Source organism: Protopterus annectens, chromosome 3.part0 (genome assembly GCF_019279795.1).
Source record: "Protopterus annectens isolate FY-2018-M chromosome 3.part0, PAN1.0, whole genome shotgun sequence".
Taxonomy (NCBI): Eukaryota; Metazoa; Chordata; order Ceratodontiformes; family Protopteridae; genus Protopterus; species Protopterus annectens.
In genome coordinates, this window is record NC_056731.1 from 851,206,113 (window position 1) to 851,224,000 (window position 17,888).

Consider the following 17,888-nt stretch of genomic DNA (forward strand, 5'->3'; position numbering starts at 1 on the left):
TTAGAGCCTTGCCTAAAAAAGGCACTATGGGGGTGGCAAGAGCCTTTGCCAATATCCAAAAGCCCAGTGGTGACAGGTGCAAGCCGTCCCTAGCGAAGCAACGTGGCTTGTCGAGCATGTCATCCCAGGCTGACAGACACTGGATCCCCTTTGAATGACACCAAAATTTTAGCCAATTGTTAAAATCGATCATTTTGTCTTTATACTGTGGCATCATTCTAGGTGAGGGTAAGATGCTGCTCAAGGTCAGGGTCATACCGGCCTGGGCTACATGATCAGAGAGCTCCTCTATGTCGGTTTTCATGTAGTCGAGGGAGGTACTTAGGTCATTCACGCCAGCATGTACACTGACAGTCATATTTGTATTTGATTTGGAGTGACCAGAGTGTGCTTGCGTCATGTGGCAGATTCTAGCACCCGACAGGCAGCTGTGACCTTCTCTTTATTCAGACTGGTGAGCGGGACGTCAGTGTGTCTGACAATAGAGTCACCTATTACAAGAGTATCAGGTATGTTATTCAGCCTTAAGGGCTGTCGCTGCTTGGCACACTGACTTTGGGGCCTATGTGCTGTGCGTGTTTTGTTTTGAGGTAGCGTTTGCTTGGATGTCTGCTTTGGAGGTCTCTGTTGCTTAGGTAGATTTTTATTTAGAGCCTCCGAGTATGTTTTTGTGTATTTATGTGTTTGGTTCGCTGATGTGGTGGGACTATGATACTGGAATTGTGTTGTGTGAGGTTACCTTCTCCTCCTGATTGATTACACCAGTTTTGAGAGGAGAGAGTTCAGCCTCCAGTTTGGCTAAATAGTTGCATCTCTCACATATATTTCAACCTGTTTGGAGGAGGAGAGGGTTTTCCGTGTACACGAGACAGTTGTAACATTGCCTCAAAATTCCCAGATTCACCAGCTGGACTGGAGAGGAAACCATTGACTGACCTTTGGACATGCTAGAGTAATATAGGGAAACTGAATTTAAGACGGACCAATAGAGGACAGGGTAATCGTAGAGAGTATAAGAGTAAGTAGTGCTTATGGTTTAATAGTGCTAACTTGTAGGATTACTTAATTGAACCAGTGAAGGGCCTTAGAATGAGAATATGGTGTTTAAATTGAGAGATAGAGCAGTTCTAAGGGAAAGTGAAGAATAGACTTTGTGAAGCCAGGAATAGTTTAAACCCAATTAGGTGGCGCTGCCTGCTGTTGCGCTATACACAAAAACGCACAAAACCGCGCAAAAGAAGGTTTTAAGAGAGGAAGATGACTGAGTTTGGAATTGACCCAAAATGGCCAATAAAACTACAGTTTCAAGTCAGTAACCACTCCCACAGGGGCAGGCAGGCTGCTCAATGTTTTTCACTGCCACTGATCAACAGAGAGACTTCCCTTTAGCCCAAGCAAAAAATGGCCTCCAAGAAACTTACAAACAGTTCAAGAACAGCAAGCCTGTAACTGAACTTTTTTAAATCTCAGAAAAGTGGGAAAAAGGCAAGATTTTTTTGTTTTTTTCAGAGATAGCAGAGGTTAACAAGTATCAACAAGTTATAACAGTGCAGTAAATGACCCCACACAAGAGTGCTAGGCCAAAGACAGATAAAATGCAAGTTTTGAGAAAAAAACGATTTTAAAAATAAGTGCAAACAGGAAATTCAGTAAACAGCTCTAGGTTGTGCTCTAAATACAGTTACTAATGCAGAAATCAAGTTTAACAAGCCAGAAAATGCTCAAAATAGGTGGCTATGCAGAAAAACTTAGCAAATAATTGCATTATATTTAGAATCACTGGCAAAGAAAACAATGGGCTCAAATTCAAAGATATAATTGGTATGGTAATCAAGAAAAGTGGTCAATTTGCAAATAATTTATACCCATAAAACCAAAAAAAAGGATATTTCAAGTGATGTGAACATTCTGAGATAGTTTCACGTCTTTTAGGATACAAGATTAAAGATCAAACAAAAGCAATGGCTGTAAACTACGTACCTACACACAAATTGGTTCAGCAGTATCCATATTTATGGGAACAGGATAAAGACAAGATTAAAGATCAAACAAAAGTAATGGCTGTAAACTACGTACCTACACAAAAATTGGTTAAGCAGTATCCATATTTATGGGGACAGGATAAAAGGTACTTTATTTTATTATTTTATTTATTTTATTTATCATTTGTTGACCGGGAAAGTCCGACTAGGTTCCACAGAGCCTGTTTTCAGTGAAGGCCCGGGGAGAAATGCTCCAGATGCATGTCTTTGGAATGTGGGAGGAAACCGGAGTACCCGGAGGAAAACCCAAACACACAGAGAACATGCATGCAACACCAGAACACAGGCACCCCAGCAGAGAATCGAACCGGAGAACCTCTTGCTGTGAGGCGACAACGTTAGCTAAGCATATGTGGGAATAGACTAAACAGAAGATACGATAAATACTGAGAAACCAGAAGCTCTTTTATGGATTTGAATGACAAGAAATTTGTTTTAGTCTGTAGTTTTATACACAGGTCAAGCATATTTTAATCAACCAGAAGAGAAGCTGTGGATATCAATGGCATACAATATTGGTCGATAACTATAGTAATCATAGGAGGTTAGAAAGGACTGGGAAGAGAGACTAGATGAGCAATTCATAAACAATGGGAGGGTATATGCATTGCTCTCAATTATGCAACAAAGCCTTAAAAGATTTAGGATCCTTGCTTGGAAGTGTTTGCATAGGTATTTTTGTACCCATAGTAGACTCAAAAGAATTTTTTCCTCAGGTGGCTAGCAAATGTTGAAGGTGTGATGGGGAAGAAAGTAGTAACTGGGAACATTTTTTGGGAAAGCAATCAGTTGGCAGACTTGAAAAATTCCCAGCAGACTACTCTGTCAGACATACTGCGTGAGTAAATTGGTGCAACTAAGGAAATTTTTTGAGCTGTGATACAGACCCCGAACTGCACAGACATAGTAAGGCCTTGCTGAGTTTAATTCTATTGTTTGCTAAAAAAAAAAAGTAATTACTAGAAAATGGAAATCAAAGCCTAAATCAACTTTACTAGTAGTAATGAATATAGTAACAGAGATAAAAGAACTAAGTGGGATCTTTAGAAAAGGGTAGGAGCAAATCACAGAAAAAATGGAATTCTGGGAATACATGCATAATGTTTTAGAGAAGAATTTAGATGAAATGGAAGGCAAGCATTGAATGATCTATGTAATGTTTGACTGACGACTATATACAAGATTAAGATGAGATGTTTAATATTTGTAATTGAAGATGTCAATATGGTTTATTTCCATATATAAATGGAAAACTGAAAATGATAAAGTAGCATTTTTATTGAATTATCACCAATGCAACTGCAAATACATTGCCTGCTACTTACCTAGTCCTGTAACAACTCAGTTGTGTTCCAGGTATCACAAAAAGCAAAATTCTAACAATGCTATAATAAAAGTTGTCAAATTTGCAAAAAAATGCCCCTTCAGAACACACTGTTGTATAGCACAAACTTAAATCTGACAGAACCACCCCATCAACTAATATATATATATATATATATATATATATATATATATATATATATATATACACACCTTTTCTAAAGATCCCACTTCAAGTTATTTTAGCTCTCAAAAGTAACAGAATGTAAAATCACCATTTCTTTTATGGTTGGTTTAGACAGATTTCCATTTTCAAGTAAATGTTTTTTTGGCAGCCACCAGAATTAAACTCAGCAAGGCCTTACTATGTCTAGACAATTCCAATTTTTTATCAACTCAAAAAAAAAATAAGTTCCTTTGTTACACTGATTTGCTCACATTTCTGACAGTACTCTGCAGAGAATTTTTAAAGTTTGCCAACTTATTACACTCCCCTAAAAAATATGTTCCCGGTTATCTTTCTTCCTCCTTTACATCTCTAACATTTGCAACCTGCTCAAAAAAAATTCCTTGGGAGTCTGTTAGGGATATAAAAATAAACAGCTATGCAAACACTTCAAAGCAAAGATCCTAAATCTTCTAGATGTTGTTGCGTACTTAGGAGCCATACATGTATCCTCATTGTTTCTTTGTGAATTGCTTACCCAGTCTTTCTTCCCAATCCTTTCTAACCTCCTCAGATTGATTCCTATAGTTATCATGCAATATTTCATATGCCCTAATTATCTCTAACAGCAACTTCTGTTATAGATTCTAAGTGCTGATCTTTCACTCAGGATGCCCTGGATGCCTCGTTGCCTTTTTTCTTAATCTCAATCCTTGATATAGAAGACACTCTACACTGCAGTGAAAAATAATTCTTTGCCTCTTCCCATTCTGTTTCCTTTCCCTCTCTCTCTGCTCCAAATACCTTGCTCATTTGCCATTTTTCTTCAGTACATTCCAGCCCACTCTTGACTATTTTCTGCACCCCTAATTGCAGTCATCCCTTTAGACAGAATCACGTTTCTCCACTCCCATGTTGGCTTAGTTCTTAGCATACATTCTGCTACTTTATGAATATATTATGCATAGTTCTTGTTCTCCTTAAGAATATGCATAAAAATCCTAGTTTCTCCTTATTTCTCAAGTTCCTCCAACTTCATCATCCCTTTCCACTTTGCATTACAGCTTTCTGAATGTGCTATGTACAAGAGCATTAACTGTTTAAAATACCCCATCAAATCAGGTAATCCTAAACTACCATATTCTACTGGAAGGATCAACTTATCCTACCATGGCTCTTGCTCTCTTCCCCTCCCAGATAAAATCCTTAAACTCTAATTGCTATCCATAACTTCAACTTTAGTTAATAAAAATATGCCTGACCTATGCATAAAACTAAAGGGACTAAACATTTTACTGCTTGTACTTTGCTATAAATTAAAAAAATTTCAATTTCTCAGTTTTTGTATAATTTTTCTGAAGTCGCGCCCTACATTCTTAGTTGCCATAACAGAATCTTAACATACTCCTAAACACTTCATTTTATCATGTCCCAATAGATATATGGGTATTGCTGAATTAATGTGTCTGCGTACATATTTTAGTCACTGCTTTTATTTGATCTTCAATAATTTTGTATCCCCAAAAAAGACTTGAAACCATCTCAGAATGTTCCACAACACTGAAATGTAATTCTCTGCTTCTATCAGGCAGAAAATAAAATTTGCAATTAAAGCCAGCTGTTTTTGATTACTGTATCAAATTATATACTCTATTCAATTATATCCTTAAATTTCTGAGTCCCTTATTTTCTTTATTTCCTTTATATTTAGAACCATCGGTAAAGGAAAGAGGATATTCCCTGCATGATTCCACTGTTGAAACAGAACTTATCAGAAAGGACCCCCACACACACACACAAATTTTCACTTCCAATCCCTCATATATATTCCGAACTGACCTTATTTTGCCTGGGAATGCAAATGCTTCCATTGTCCTGTTCAAAAAATCCCAGCTTAATCAATTGAATGCCTCTCCACATCCAGACCCATCAACAGTAGTGTTTTCTTACATTCTCCTTCCCTCTGGACCATTATTGCTCTATTAATGTTAAATAATTAAGCCTCCCCTCCACAAACCACAAATGATCCATACCTATTAAATTTTGGCATCATCTTCGCCATTCTTTTAGCCATTATAGACACTTTGTAATCATGGTTTAAAATTGAAATGGGTCTATATGAAGCTGGATCTGATGGTCTTTATCATCTTCAGGTATTACAGCCACCGCACTTTCTTCTAGAATGTTGCTGCATCTTCTCCTTATAAAATACTTTTAAATAAAATCTTCCAGATCTTTATCGCTTTTCTTCCCTCCTAGCTTCCAGACTTCCAAAGGATACCATACCATCTACTCCTGGAGATTGGTTATACATCAAAATTGCTCTCTCATCTCTTCCTATCCTGTTAGTAACTAAGCCTCGTCTACTTATAACCTTGGCATATTTAATTCTTCCATAAACATTTTCATTAGTACTTTTTCTCGATTTCCACATTTCTCTGCTTTATAGACAAGTTTTGAAACATTTTAACACCTCTACATGATCTCTGGTTATCTTCCTTGTTATAAGCTCAACGCTTGGCAACAACTCTTTCTTCTTTGTTGCCTGAGCCCTTGTGCCAAAAGGTTTTGCACTCTGGAGTCATCAAAAAAAGTTGCTTAACAGTAATCTTTCTAAGCTTATGCATATTATCAAGGTAGTCCCTAATTTTCTCTTTAGCACTCTATAGTTGAACTTTTAGTTCTCAGATTCCCCCTGTTCTGCAATACTTAAACCATTGTCAATCCCTCTAAATAATTATGGCTACTAATCCATCTCTCTCATTTCTACCCTCTTTAAACTCCACTTTCATTTTATCACTCTCCCTAGCTGTATTTTCTGAAAAAATTTCCATCCTTCCTACTAACTCCCTAATAGTTTCTACTATCCATTCCTTAAATTTTTTTGTTTAACAGATAGGTGGGGAAGGGCCACTGTTATTTTATTTCATTACCATGCATTTTTATTTTAGTTATTATTCAGGTGTGATCTGAAATTAGATGCATATCAAAAAATTCAGTTAAATGCACATTCCTATGAAATAAAATTGCTGTCTAACCTAGCCCAGTTTTTTATTCCTTGGGGAATATGCAAATTCTCGCCAAGCTCTTACTGAATTCACATCTTCCATACCAAATATTTTCATAAATTTCTTCAAAAAACTACATTCTTGTTATATTTTGCAGTCTAGGCCCCCCCCCCCCCCAGATATATACTCACTGTTGAAAATCAAATCCCAGTACCCTCCTATAAAGTAATATTCCCTGTTGAAAGTTATTTCTCCCAGAATTTTCTAAAGCTCCATTACAACAGTATAAGTGGAATATAAATACATCCCAACGTAATCCTCCTCCCTTGCCAGTAGCCCCTTACTACAAAAGTCTACCATTACTATATTTTTCCTCTTCTATCACTACGGGAGCACCTCTAGCAATTTAGTACTCCTTTTTCTTTGCCTCAGATACTACACTGAATAACCTTCCTGAAATCTTATCTAATCCATATGGTCAATTCTTTCCAAATGCATCTCCTGTAGCATAGCTTTTTGCACTCAGGATTTTTTTTTACTATATTTCACTACCCTTTCTTTTTTTGTATATACCTGTCAGGCCATTTACATTCAAAGATGGAAAGTGTTGCCGTTATGATGAGAAATTATTCCCACTTATGTATAACAGCTTTTTTAAAATGTCTAGTTTCCGCTTGTGTGACATACATATGCTAATGTTTGGCAGGTTGATCTTTTATATAGTTGTTTCTTGTTGTATCCATTTGAACCCATCACATCTTACAAGACTATGTTTTAATGAAAACCCTCAAAAAACACCCCCTTAATCTAAATGAATACCAACACAAATAAATTATGCACATAATCATTCCTCTAACCAAAAGAAAATATCAATTTTACTTGCATCATGGCCTTTCTTCTTTTTACATTGCAGTGCCAACATTTCTTAAAACTGAAATTGTCTGTTCCTTTTCATTTCTCTGGTACAGCAGAAAATCTTAGAATTAGAAGACGGAACACATAGGGAGAGCCTACTTCTATTTTTTGGAAACACCTCTTCTTGAGCAGTCTCGTGCAACGCCCACCTTTCCTTCACTTCAACCTCTAATTTTTGCAGTTTTATCAGCTCGTCTGAATATATGTTTAAAACTTCCATTTTTTCCATCTTTTTATTATTCGACTTAAAATGCTCTTTCAGTGTTTTGTTTACTTCAATCAGATCCAAGCATATTTGACTTTTTTCTCAAGATTACCAGAAGTCATGTCTCGCACCTAACCTGGAGCTTGAATTGCTTTTTGCTTAACAGCTGCAGGATTCTTCACAGCCAGTTTTTACTCCTCACATTCTGAGGATGATTTTATTTCAGGTTCTCTAAATGTCATCTTTGCTGGTATCGAGACACTGCACTTACTAGCCAATTACTGAAATTTATACAAAGACATTCACACACTCTTTTCCGAGTTTTACACACTGGGAGAGCTAAGTGAAGTTTTTACTCAGTGTACAGCTATCTTGGAAGTACACTGAAAAAGTTCTAGGCCCTATAAAGTATCCCTAGTTTTTTTAATGGAGTTTTGCATATGCATGTCAAATTTAAGATAATCCATTATCATTTCTGTAAGTTAGAGAAGTGACTTCAGTAGTCGTACTAAGAGCTAATTTATTTTTTTTATTTTTCATGATACGGATTTGGAAAGACATAGGTTGGTTTTATTTGGGTTGAGAATGCGTTATGAGTTACAAATCCATATTTCAAAGCTTTCTGTGCAATTTGCTGATGTGCCAGGCTGAGTGTGGAGTTGTCTGCACGTTGTATTAGTGAGGCATGTCAAGTGGATGTGATGAGGGTATTGCTGAGAATGTTACAGAGAGGGGGACAGGGTATAGAGCCTTGTGGTACACTGGTGATGACAGAGGCAAGAGGAGAGGGCGGACTAACATTTCATTGATTAATATTTATCAGACAACTAGCTTTTGAAACACTGGAGAGTGGGCTAAAATCTAGAGAGGACATTTGAAATCCTAGTTTTCTGGGACAACTGTATTGAAGGCTTTGGACAACTCCAGAAATGAAGAGGAGACTATAGCACTGTCTCTACCTTGGTTAATCATTTCTGTTAAGGTTAGAAGTACAGTGCTAGTACTACAGAACAGACAAGCAATTGTGTAGGGAAAAAGTTCTTCCTGAAGGAGACTGTTTAGCAGTTTTTGAACACATTTTAAGTATTTTGGAGACGTGGGATGAGACTGCTATGAGTCAAAAGTTAGTCTGCTGAATTGCCTACTTTGTGTAGGGAGATAAAGTGAACCGTTTCCAGATACATGGGATTCCTGGATGAACCTATTCATAAGGATTTAAACAGGCAAGGCGATGATGTTGGCTGCTATTTTAAGGTGCTCACTTGGAAGACTATCAGTTGAAGTGGAATATGGTTTAAGTTTCAGAGTAGTGTTACACAAAGTGGGTACAAGTTTCAAGCTGAATGCAGGTGCCGTGGTATGTGGCTGTTGGTCAGGGTTTTGGATTAGGGTGTGTGGGGAATCCTTGGGATGCTACACTGTCTATAAAATAAGAAACTGTAAGGCAGTTTTGAGTGATGTGTTATTGGGTGATGGGTTCTGGTCATATTTTTGATCGGGCTGTAATATTTCTGTGATGGATGAAATTAAGACCGTTTACTGTTGCTATGAATATCATTGTACAGTTTCTTGTTATTTATTTTTTAGTAAGGTTGAGGAGTATTTTGAAGGTTTTGAGATGTTGTCTTTCAGCTTGTCCCGGTTAGGGGTTGCCACAGCGGAACTCCTGTCTGCTAATGATTGACAGATTTTCATGAACGCCAAGGTGCCAGCTCGACGTCCAACTTTCAACGAAGGCACACCCACTTATGCATGTCTTTTGAACGCCCACCCAACCGCAGAGAGGACATGCAGACTCCACACAGAAGGCACTCCCACAGAGAATTGAACGGGAGAACCTCTTGCTGTGAGGCAACAATGCTACCGCTGCACCACTGTTAATATACCTAAAATAACATGCCAAAGTCGTACACTGAACGTCTGACCCACTCATTAGCCAAAAAAGAGCAGTGAAAGCATGCCTGCTTTCATCACAAATATATCAAAGATCTGAGTACAAAACCAGGTTTGGTGGCACAACACCCATATTCATATATGCATGCTTCGTCCCAATCCAAAAAAAGTTAAAGTTGTGTTGCAGTAATCTCTACAGCTTCACCAACACAATCATAGTATTACTGCAAGCACTTTGCTTCCCCTAATACTTTGCTGTATTCATACTGTCATTTTTCATTCAGGAGTGACTCTCAGAAATCCCCCAGTAAAGCACAGTGTATCTTGGCACAACTATACATTCTTGTAAAATGGAGTATATCAGACTACACTCACTTAAAATTATGTCTGTCATGTATAGCAAAATCAGTACATGCCACCAAAATTAATTTCTAAAATATTAGAAGGTTTGGAGATATTGCACTGATTTTTGCCATTCTTTCCATGCTTTACCTCTGTCCTGCATCAAAATACAGCTATCTTTGCCAAATTGCACTACTTGTTTAGTCTCATCCTTCTAGGAGGTACAAGGCTATTTGGGACATTAGTTAAACTGTACTGAATTTACAGCATCACCTAAGGGGAGATGTTTTTAGGATGTTCCAATTAATGGATGAAACAGTATTAGTGAATATTTTCTGGGTTGAAATTAGACAGGGTACATATTGCTTTATAGGTTTGCTATTTTAATTGAAGATGAAAAGTCTGTACCTGAGCAGGCACATTTACTAGTGTCAGATACTATGAGATCCAGTCTAGTATGGGGCAAGTTAGTTTTGCTATAATGTGTGAGGCTATTCAATTAGTTGCATAAAAATCACACACATTTATGCTGGATACAAGGAATTTAAAAGTTACCCAGTCAGCTGATACGGACATCCGCCGGCAGTACCTTTTCTTGTGAAATGATTATGCATAGCCAATACAGGATATTTTCCACTACAGTTGTACCGTCACCAGGGGGGATACAGAGGACAATACATCTATTTTCAGTAAAATAATCTCTGCCTTGGGGAATTTTGGTATGGGTTTGTTGTAGGTGGAAATCTGGGAGTGTTTGACAAATGATGCACCACCTTTCTTTATGCGGTCATCACATCTAATATTATAGCCAGAGGGTATTTCAGAATGGTTTATGCGGGCTTTAAAGTAGGTTTTAGTTATAGCTATTATATCAGGCTTATGTCCGATTATCCAGGCTTGTAGTTCAGTAGTCGTACTTTTTTTTTATTCCATTTTTTATGGCAGTAAAATTTATATTATTGGTGCGGGTGGTTGACAATTGTGGAGTTGGTATGTGGAAGGGAACTGCCTTGATGCTGGTGATGACAGGTAGGGCCAGGATTACAGTGAATGTCTTCTCATAAAAGGATTTTAGTATAGTGGAGTTGTACTGTCTTTTTAAAAGAGTATATTCCGTTTGGTTTATTTTGAGTTGAAGATGGATTATTAGTCCATATCAGAGGTAAAGTCGAGGGGCATCATTAAACAAGTTTGGTGCACTGAGTAGAAAGTTAAGAGTACTTGCAAAAAAATCACTGAAAGTAACAAAAGAACAGCCGGCTTCTATTTGTCTTATTTTGCTTGTGTTATACAAGGAATTATGTTTAAATTTCTTTGCGCTTTTTACCATTTTAAATTCCATTTGTAATGGCGTTTCTTATATCACTTAACAGTTTGATCAATTTGAGGAAGCTTAACTGTTTCATTAACTTATTAACAAATTAAGAGCGTTATATATAAGGCATTGAATGTTGCGCAGAGTTTTGTCTAAAGAAGTTCACTGTATAGTGTGGATGAGTGAGAGCGCTTTTTAGCACTCCTAGAAAGCTAAGGGTAGTAGTATGGATAGGAGGCTGGGGCAGGGTTGGAGATCATGATTGCTATTGCTGAGTCATGACATGATGGAAGGTGGCTCAGCAGTGGGAGTAGAATTGAGGACAAGTAGAATTGCAGAGTAGTTAGAGAAGTCTCTTTTCTTGATGGCAGGTTGGGAAGAAGGAAGGAACCAGTAAACTACTGGGAATTAAGACATTTAGTGGTGGAATGTGAATGCTTGTAGGGGGTAGGTATGAAGGAAAAGGTTGCTTTCAATGAAGAAAGAGTTACATTTTTTTGATATTATAGGAGAGTAAGTATAATGGAAGATGGGTATAGAAGAAGTGATATGGGAAGAGGACAGAGGAAGTGATTTTAGGGAGTACTAATGTTGTGGAGGAGGAACACAACTGGAAGGAAAGGACAGACCAAAATGGATATAAAGGTATAGCAGGGATATGTGGGTTTTGGGGGTAGGGAAGGGAGTTAACCCAGAGCACAGTGAGGGCAAATTGAGTGGGTTTCAGCCCCTTATGACTAATACTTCACCAAAAACTGTGTCTAATGGAGTCAGATTGCTAAAATTTGAAAGTAACCAACCAGGAATATATTGAATGATAAAAACTAATTAAAACTAGACTATATGGTTGTTATGAAGTACTGTATTATAAAGGAGTTGGAGAATAATGGGACGGTATGACAAATGTCAGAAAAAAGGAGGGGGGGATATTTAAGCAATAACAGACAATGTGGTGTGATGTATTGAAGACCTACCTATGGTTGGGTGTGGTTTAATCAAGAGGGTGAAGCCCAAGTGATTAAATAAACTTAACAGTGGGCAAATTTCAATATACCACAACCACGGAGTCAGTTATTGCTATTATACAATAACATTAAGAAAAAATACTTACTTTTCTTAAATAATGTCTTTGTATAATGGCGCATTACTATTCTTCCGCAGCTGGTGGTATACTGCTGCGTTGTTTTGATGTACTGCGCATGCATGTGACTTGCATTCCCACGCATACCCAGTACATCAATGCTTTGAAAAGGAAGCAATGGAGCAAAGAAAATATCTGTTGCTCCATTTTTGTTTTCTTTTTCTTTTTTTATTATTAAAAAATAAGTTTGGGCTACTTTAGGGGTAGGAGAGAGACAGAATGGAGAAAATGCAAAGAAAATCAGGTGCGCGTCATTAGTTTTAATGAATGTACCTGATTTTCTTTCCATTTCCTCCATGCTGTCTCTCCGGTACATCTGGAGTCTCTCTCTCTCTCTCTCTCTGACTCTCTCTCTCTCTGTCCGACTCTCTCTCTGACTCTCTCTCTCTCTCTTTTCGGTAAAGTCGCCAGCAGAACTCCGGTCTGCTAATGATTGGTAGTTGATTTTTATGTGCCGAGTTAACAGCCCTGACGCACAACCTTCAATGAAGGAACGCCCATTCATGCAGGTCTCCACGCAGAAGACGCTCTATGTGAGAATCGAACCGGACAGCGTCTTACTGTGAGGAGACAACGCTATCACAGCACCACCACCGCGGGTTATCTATAGATCTATATATATATATATATTTTTTTTAATTTTTGTTATAAAAAAGTTTTGGAATATACGAACAGAAAGAAGTCAGGGTGACAGGACCTTTTTCCATTGGTATATTGTGGGATTTATAACGGGCACGCTGGTTGGACTAGCCAGTGTGCACGTTTTTGAATACTAATGGCCAGTCATTGTACAATTTATTGTACTTAATTCCAGCCAAATCCTACTATGATACTAAATACAATTTAGAATGCCTTTAGAACATTCCTTACCAGATACAGTGGTGCTCTGTCAGGCAATTCTTATTACTTTCAGTCTATAATGTGGGCCTTGCTTAGAATTGCTGAGCTGGTATCAAGGCTTGTGTGCAGGGTTGGGTCCAATGTGTGCTACATTCTAAATTACTTTAAGGATGATAGAAATAACTATAAATTATAAGTGAAGCTGCAATAAAAGTGAGGTCAAACGAATATGTGAACAAGCAATGCACTCCATGTAGATAGGAAAAGAATGGAACAGTGACTTGGGAGGGGGGGACAGTAGAAATGCGAGCTGGTTTTACACAGAATTGGCAGGCATAAGTAGAATTAACTATGAATAAATTTAAGGTGGAGCTTCAATGAAGTAAAGTATGCTACAATAGAAATAAGGAGAGATTACTGAATAAGCTGGAGGACACCAAGAAGTGAAAACAATTCAGATTCAGGTATACTTTCACAGGTTAGGTTATAATGGCAAAATGACTTCACACTAATATCGGCAGGCTTTAGTGTTCCATCTGATTTGGAGCTCAACTAGCCTCTTACATGATCAGAAGCTCAAAACCACTAGTCATCAATTACTGATAATATATCAACCTTGTCGTTAAGCTGATGTGTCCAATCAACAAATCAGATTCAAAAACCTAAGGAAAAAAAAAAAAGACTAGACAAAGCTGTATAGAGCATGCCAGAATGCAAAAATGTGCCATAATAAGCCCGAGGCTTTTGTCACTCTTGCATTAACATTCTGCTGCACAACAGTATGAATGACTGTAGTATTTATAAACCATTAGTTTATAAACCAAAGAATTATGTTCAGCAATATGGAACAGTCTTATACAGCCTCACTATACAAGTGAGGCACCTCTATAGAAACAGCATGCTGCAGAACTGTAGCCATTATATCTGCTTTCAAAAGTATGAGAAAGACTGTTATACACAAACGACAACCCAACTAATAACCAGTTAATCTCCCCAACCAAACATGGATTAGACTGAATACATTGCTTAAATCTATATAAAAAAAATTAAAATCAATGCAGCCCATAGCATCACTTATGTATTGCATTTCTTACACCTACAGGCACTAACTTGAAAGACTTAAGTCGTAAAATATTTCTCAGGCTATCCTGCCCCCTCCTCCCCAGAGCACATGCTGACAAAACAGCTACTCACCCATCCCTCCCATCAAAGGAGTAGTCTGAAGGATTCATTCTAGATCCAGTACCATTTAACAGGCAACATTTGTGCAGATACTTCAAGACAGCAACATCGCACAATATACTGTTAACTCTATCTTAATCAGTAATGCCTCATCCCTAAACCACCTCCAAAAGCCAGCAAAGAATTTCTCGAGAGAAGTGGCTAGTAAATTCATGGCTACTATTTGCCATGACAAAATAAATATACATAACCTTACACATCTCATCCATTGATCAAGTAATTAAAAAAAGATACCAAGTCATTACTGACCAAAGCCTAAAATTTGACAAGCACAACTATGCTGTCAAAAAAAGCCAAAATGGTCTACTACAAAAAGCCAAACTGCTCCTTTCAGAACACAGTTGCCTATTAACTCTATGCATCTTCTAGTCTACAAAATGTCAGACTCTTCAAAAGAAATACAATACATCTAATTACAATCACCACATTGTACTAAAGGAGCAGAACTGGCTTCCACTAAATACAACTCTCCAAGTTCAAAATGCTTCACATCACACACACACACACACACACACACACACACACACACGAGATGTCAGTCCTTAAAATAAAGAACACAGTAAAAGTACACACTTCTCCCAGACATCTATCTGGACATCAAAATGTACTAACAATGCAGAAATAAAACGACCACCTTGATAACTATTTATGATGCTAAATAAAATCTGGGAGTTATAATTCTAAGGATATCAAGCACGAATCCAACCTCAAAAAAGTAAATAAAAAAACAATTCAAGATCCATTATCTTACATCATCTTCCCATGCGGGCCTGCCCATTGGTGTCTATCATTACTTCCAAACCATACACTATCCAATTATCTAACCAAATGCTAAAATCAGTAAAACGAAAGCAACACTAATCCACTCCGTACATTATACCACATCCTTATTCAAAATCACACAATCTTTTTCACACTCATTATATCCCACTTCCTTCCATAAAATTACAAAGGGAATCACCTCGCCTACACCTTTACATGATTCTGCCTTACCAACTTACACTTCCTCTGTATAACGTACATAAACAGCCTACTCCATTGTCATATCATTAACCACCAGTTACCATCTTGGCTTCTCCACCTACAATCATTACCAATTTCTTTCCCTTACACTATGCACCTTTTCACCATCATTCCTGAGTGCAGTCTACCTCTACCATTGCTCATCTCCTCTACTCCTACTGCCTACCTCATCTTCATTAAAAGATGAACATGCCTACACTCCCCTGCCCTTTCAAATACTTCCCATAACCATTTTTCGTCCTTTAGTCGCCCAACTATCATATCTAACCAGAACCACCACTCACACTAGCCTTTCTCTTTGCTATATATTAAAACAAATTAACTATAACTAAATACCATTTACTAACTGCAACCCTCTTCTCTTATACATACTTGAAATATTACCTGATCTAATTTATTCTTCTCTAAGTCATTACTTAATTTCTCATAATAAACCAAGCAAAAAATAGAGTGCAATTTTCATTTCCATTGCTAAACTTATTTTATAGCCTCCATGTTTCATATAGGAGTTTGCAAACATGTTTGAACTACTAGCCACTATTTGCTAGACAATCCAATAAAAATGGTACTGAATGCACTTACTAATTCTGTTTACCATCGTCTTCAAATTTTTTTCAATTTTAATTTACTACTCCATTTTCTTGCATCTTTGGAGCTTCTCAATGGACCGCCGCTCAAAAACTGCAAGAACCCAAATGGACTATCACAATAAATAAATTTAAATAAATAACTGCTCGGTGCTTCATTTAGATGGGTGATCAGTTAGGAACAAGCTAAGCCACAAAGGCAAGTCATCACACAGAATGCAGACTACTAATCCTCAGCACACTAACAAGGGAGTATTAGGGCATGTACGTTAGTATCACAGATACTCCAGTATCACACTAAACCAAACCTGCCTTTCTTGGGAAGTTAAATATAGCTTAGTGAAGAAGGCAGCACAGGTTGTATTCAGGAAGACACTATTAAAGAACATGCTGCTAAAAGCTACAGAATAACTTGAGGCATTAAGTATATTCCACAATACATCAGAATAATCAGACATGCTGTTTAAGATCATTTCCCTTATAAATTAGATGGGGGAGCACTATTCAAACAGGCATACAAAACCTAGTGAGAATGATATTTCTAGAAATTATATTACATAAACTAAACTACTTAAATATCATGGCAGTTTACATCAAACAGACTAGATACTTATCCAACTGTAGAGGAAGTTACCCATTAAGACTTGCATTTATGTACAAGTCAACTTACAATGTAAGGGTGAGGTGGGTCCCAGTGCACCCAGTCAAAAGTTATTTTCTTTTCTTCTTGAACTACATACTTTGCCCATGGTGATATCCGGTAAAGAAGCTGTGTGTTTTTAAGTACGACTACCTGAAAAAGAAAACACATTATTTAATACATTAAGGTAAGCACCTCTGAAGAAAACCCAGCACAAGACATTTTTAGAAGGCAAAAACTCACACTGCATAATCAAATCTCACCCATATCTAGAGTCAATTTGATATGCATAACTGCTCATGAACCAAAATATTAAAGGTGATTATATATCCAAGTTAAAAACCCAATGTCACACCTTGCAGGCAAGTGTCCCAACCTCATATCTCAATTAGTCATTACGTAGATAATACGCCCTGATTCATATTTGTATAATTTCAAAAACATGCATCACTTTACTTAAATATACAAACCACCTTTATCCAGTAATTAAATTTATGCAAAATCCTTAATTTGTATATTAACAGCTTATGCTACTACATTAGAAAAATACACATTTTATTAATTCACTCTATTGTTAATTATGCCACCTCTTAGGCTCTACACCCTTTCATCTCCGAAATGTGGAACATTACCTCTAATAAAGCGGAACACAAATGGGCAAAATTTGGAGCACTCACTGCTCAACTATGGAACTCACAGGATGGCTAAAAATGTAACTTCACTCTTTAAAAATTTGTGATAAATTAATACAATTCAGTATTTACAAGGGTTACAAGTTAGTCTTCTCACTGAACACATGACAAACCCTTTCAATGTGAAACTGCCATGACTTGAGACTCAAACATGCCTCATAATGAGGTGCAAGTGAGGTGTGTACACCACATAATTGTCAATGATCTTCTTAATGGTATACCAGACTAACACTAGGGCCCTTACCATGCAACCAAAATGTGACCCACAAATTTGTTTTATATAGAAAGTGATTCACTGACTGCTTATATCCGTCAAGAGACATAGGTACCATACCAGAGGTGAATTTCCGATTGCCCGTCCACTGGTCCATCTAACTTAAACAGGGATAGGAAGTAGCTCTGGTGGGAAGCCTGTTCCAGATAAGAATTCTCAGTGAAACATATCTTGTCTCCAACACATCCCATTTATGTCACGAGCAACATTTAAAACTTTTGATCTAATAGTTGTGATGCA

General features: G+C 37.3%; 1 protein-coding gene and 1 long non-coding RNA gene across 2 annotated transcripts in view; one reads left to right on the plus strand and one right to left on the minus strand.

The window, feature by feature from the left end:
* LOC122796589 overlaps positions 1-16,835 on the minus strand; it is a 32,717-nt gene extending 15,882 nt beyond the window's left edge. The window contains exon 1 of the long non-coding RNA XR_006363990.1: positions 16,713-16,835. This is a non-coding gene — a long non-coding RNA (uncharacterized LOC122796589). The remainder of the gene's footprint in view (positions 1-16,712) is intronic.
* Positions 1-17,888, plus strand: part of PHLPP1 (PH domain and leucine rich repeat protein phosphatase 1) — a 1,852,281-nt gene that overhangs the window by 332,590 nt on the left and 1,501,803 nt on the right. The window contains 1 exon segment of the mRNA XM_044065187.1: positions 1,512-1,538. Coding sequence (XP_043921122.1) covers positions 1,512-1,538 — 27 coding nt within the window.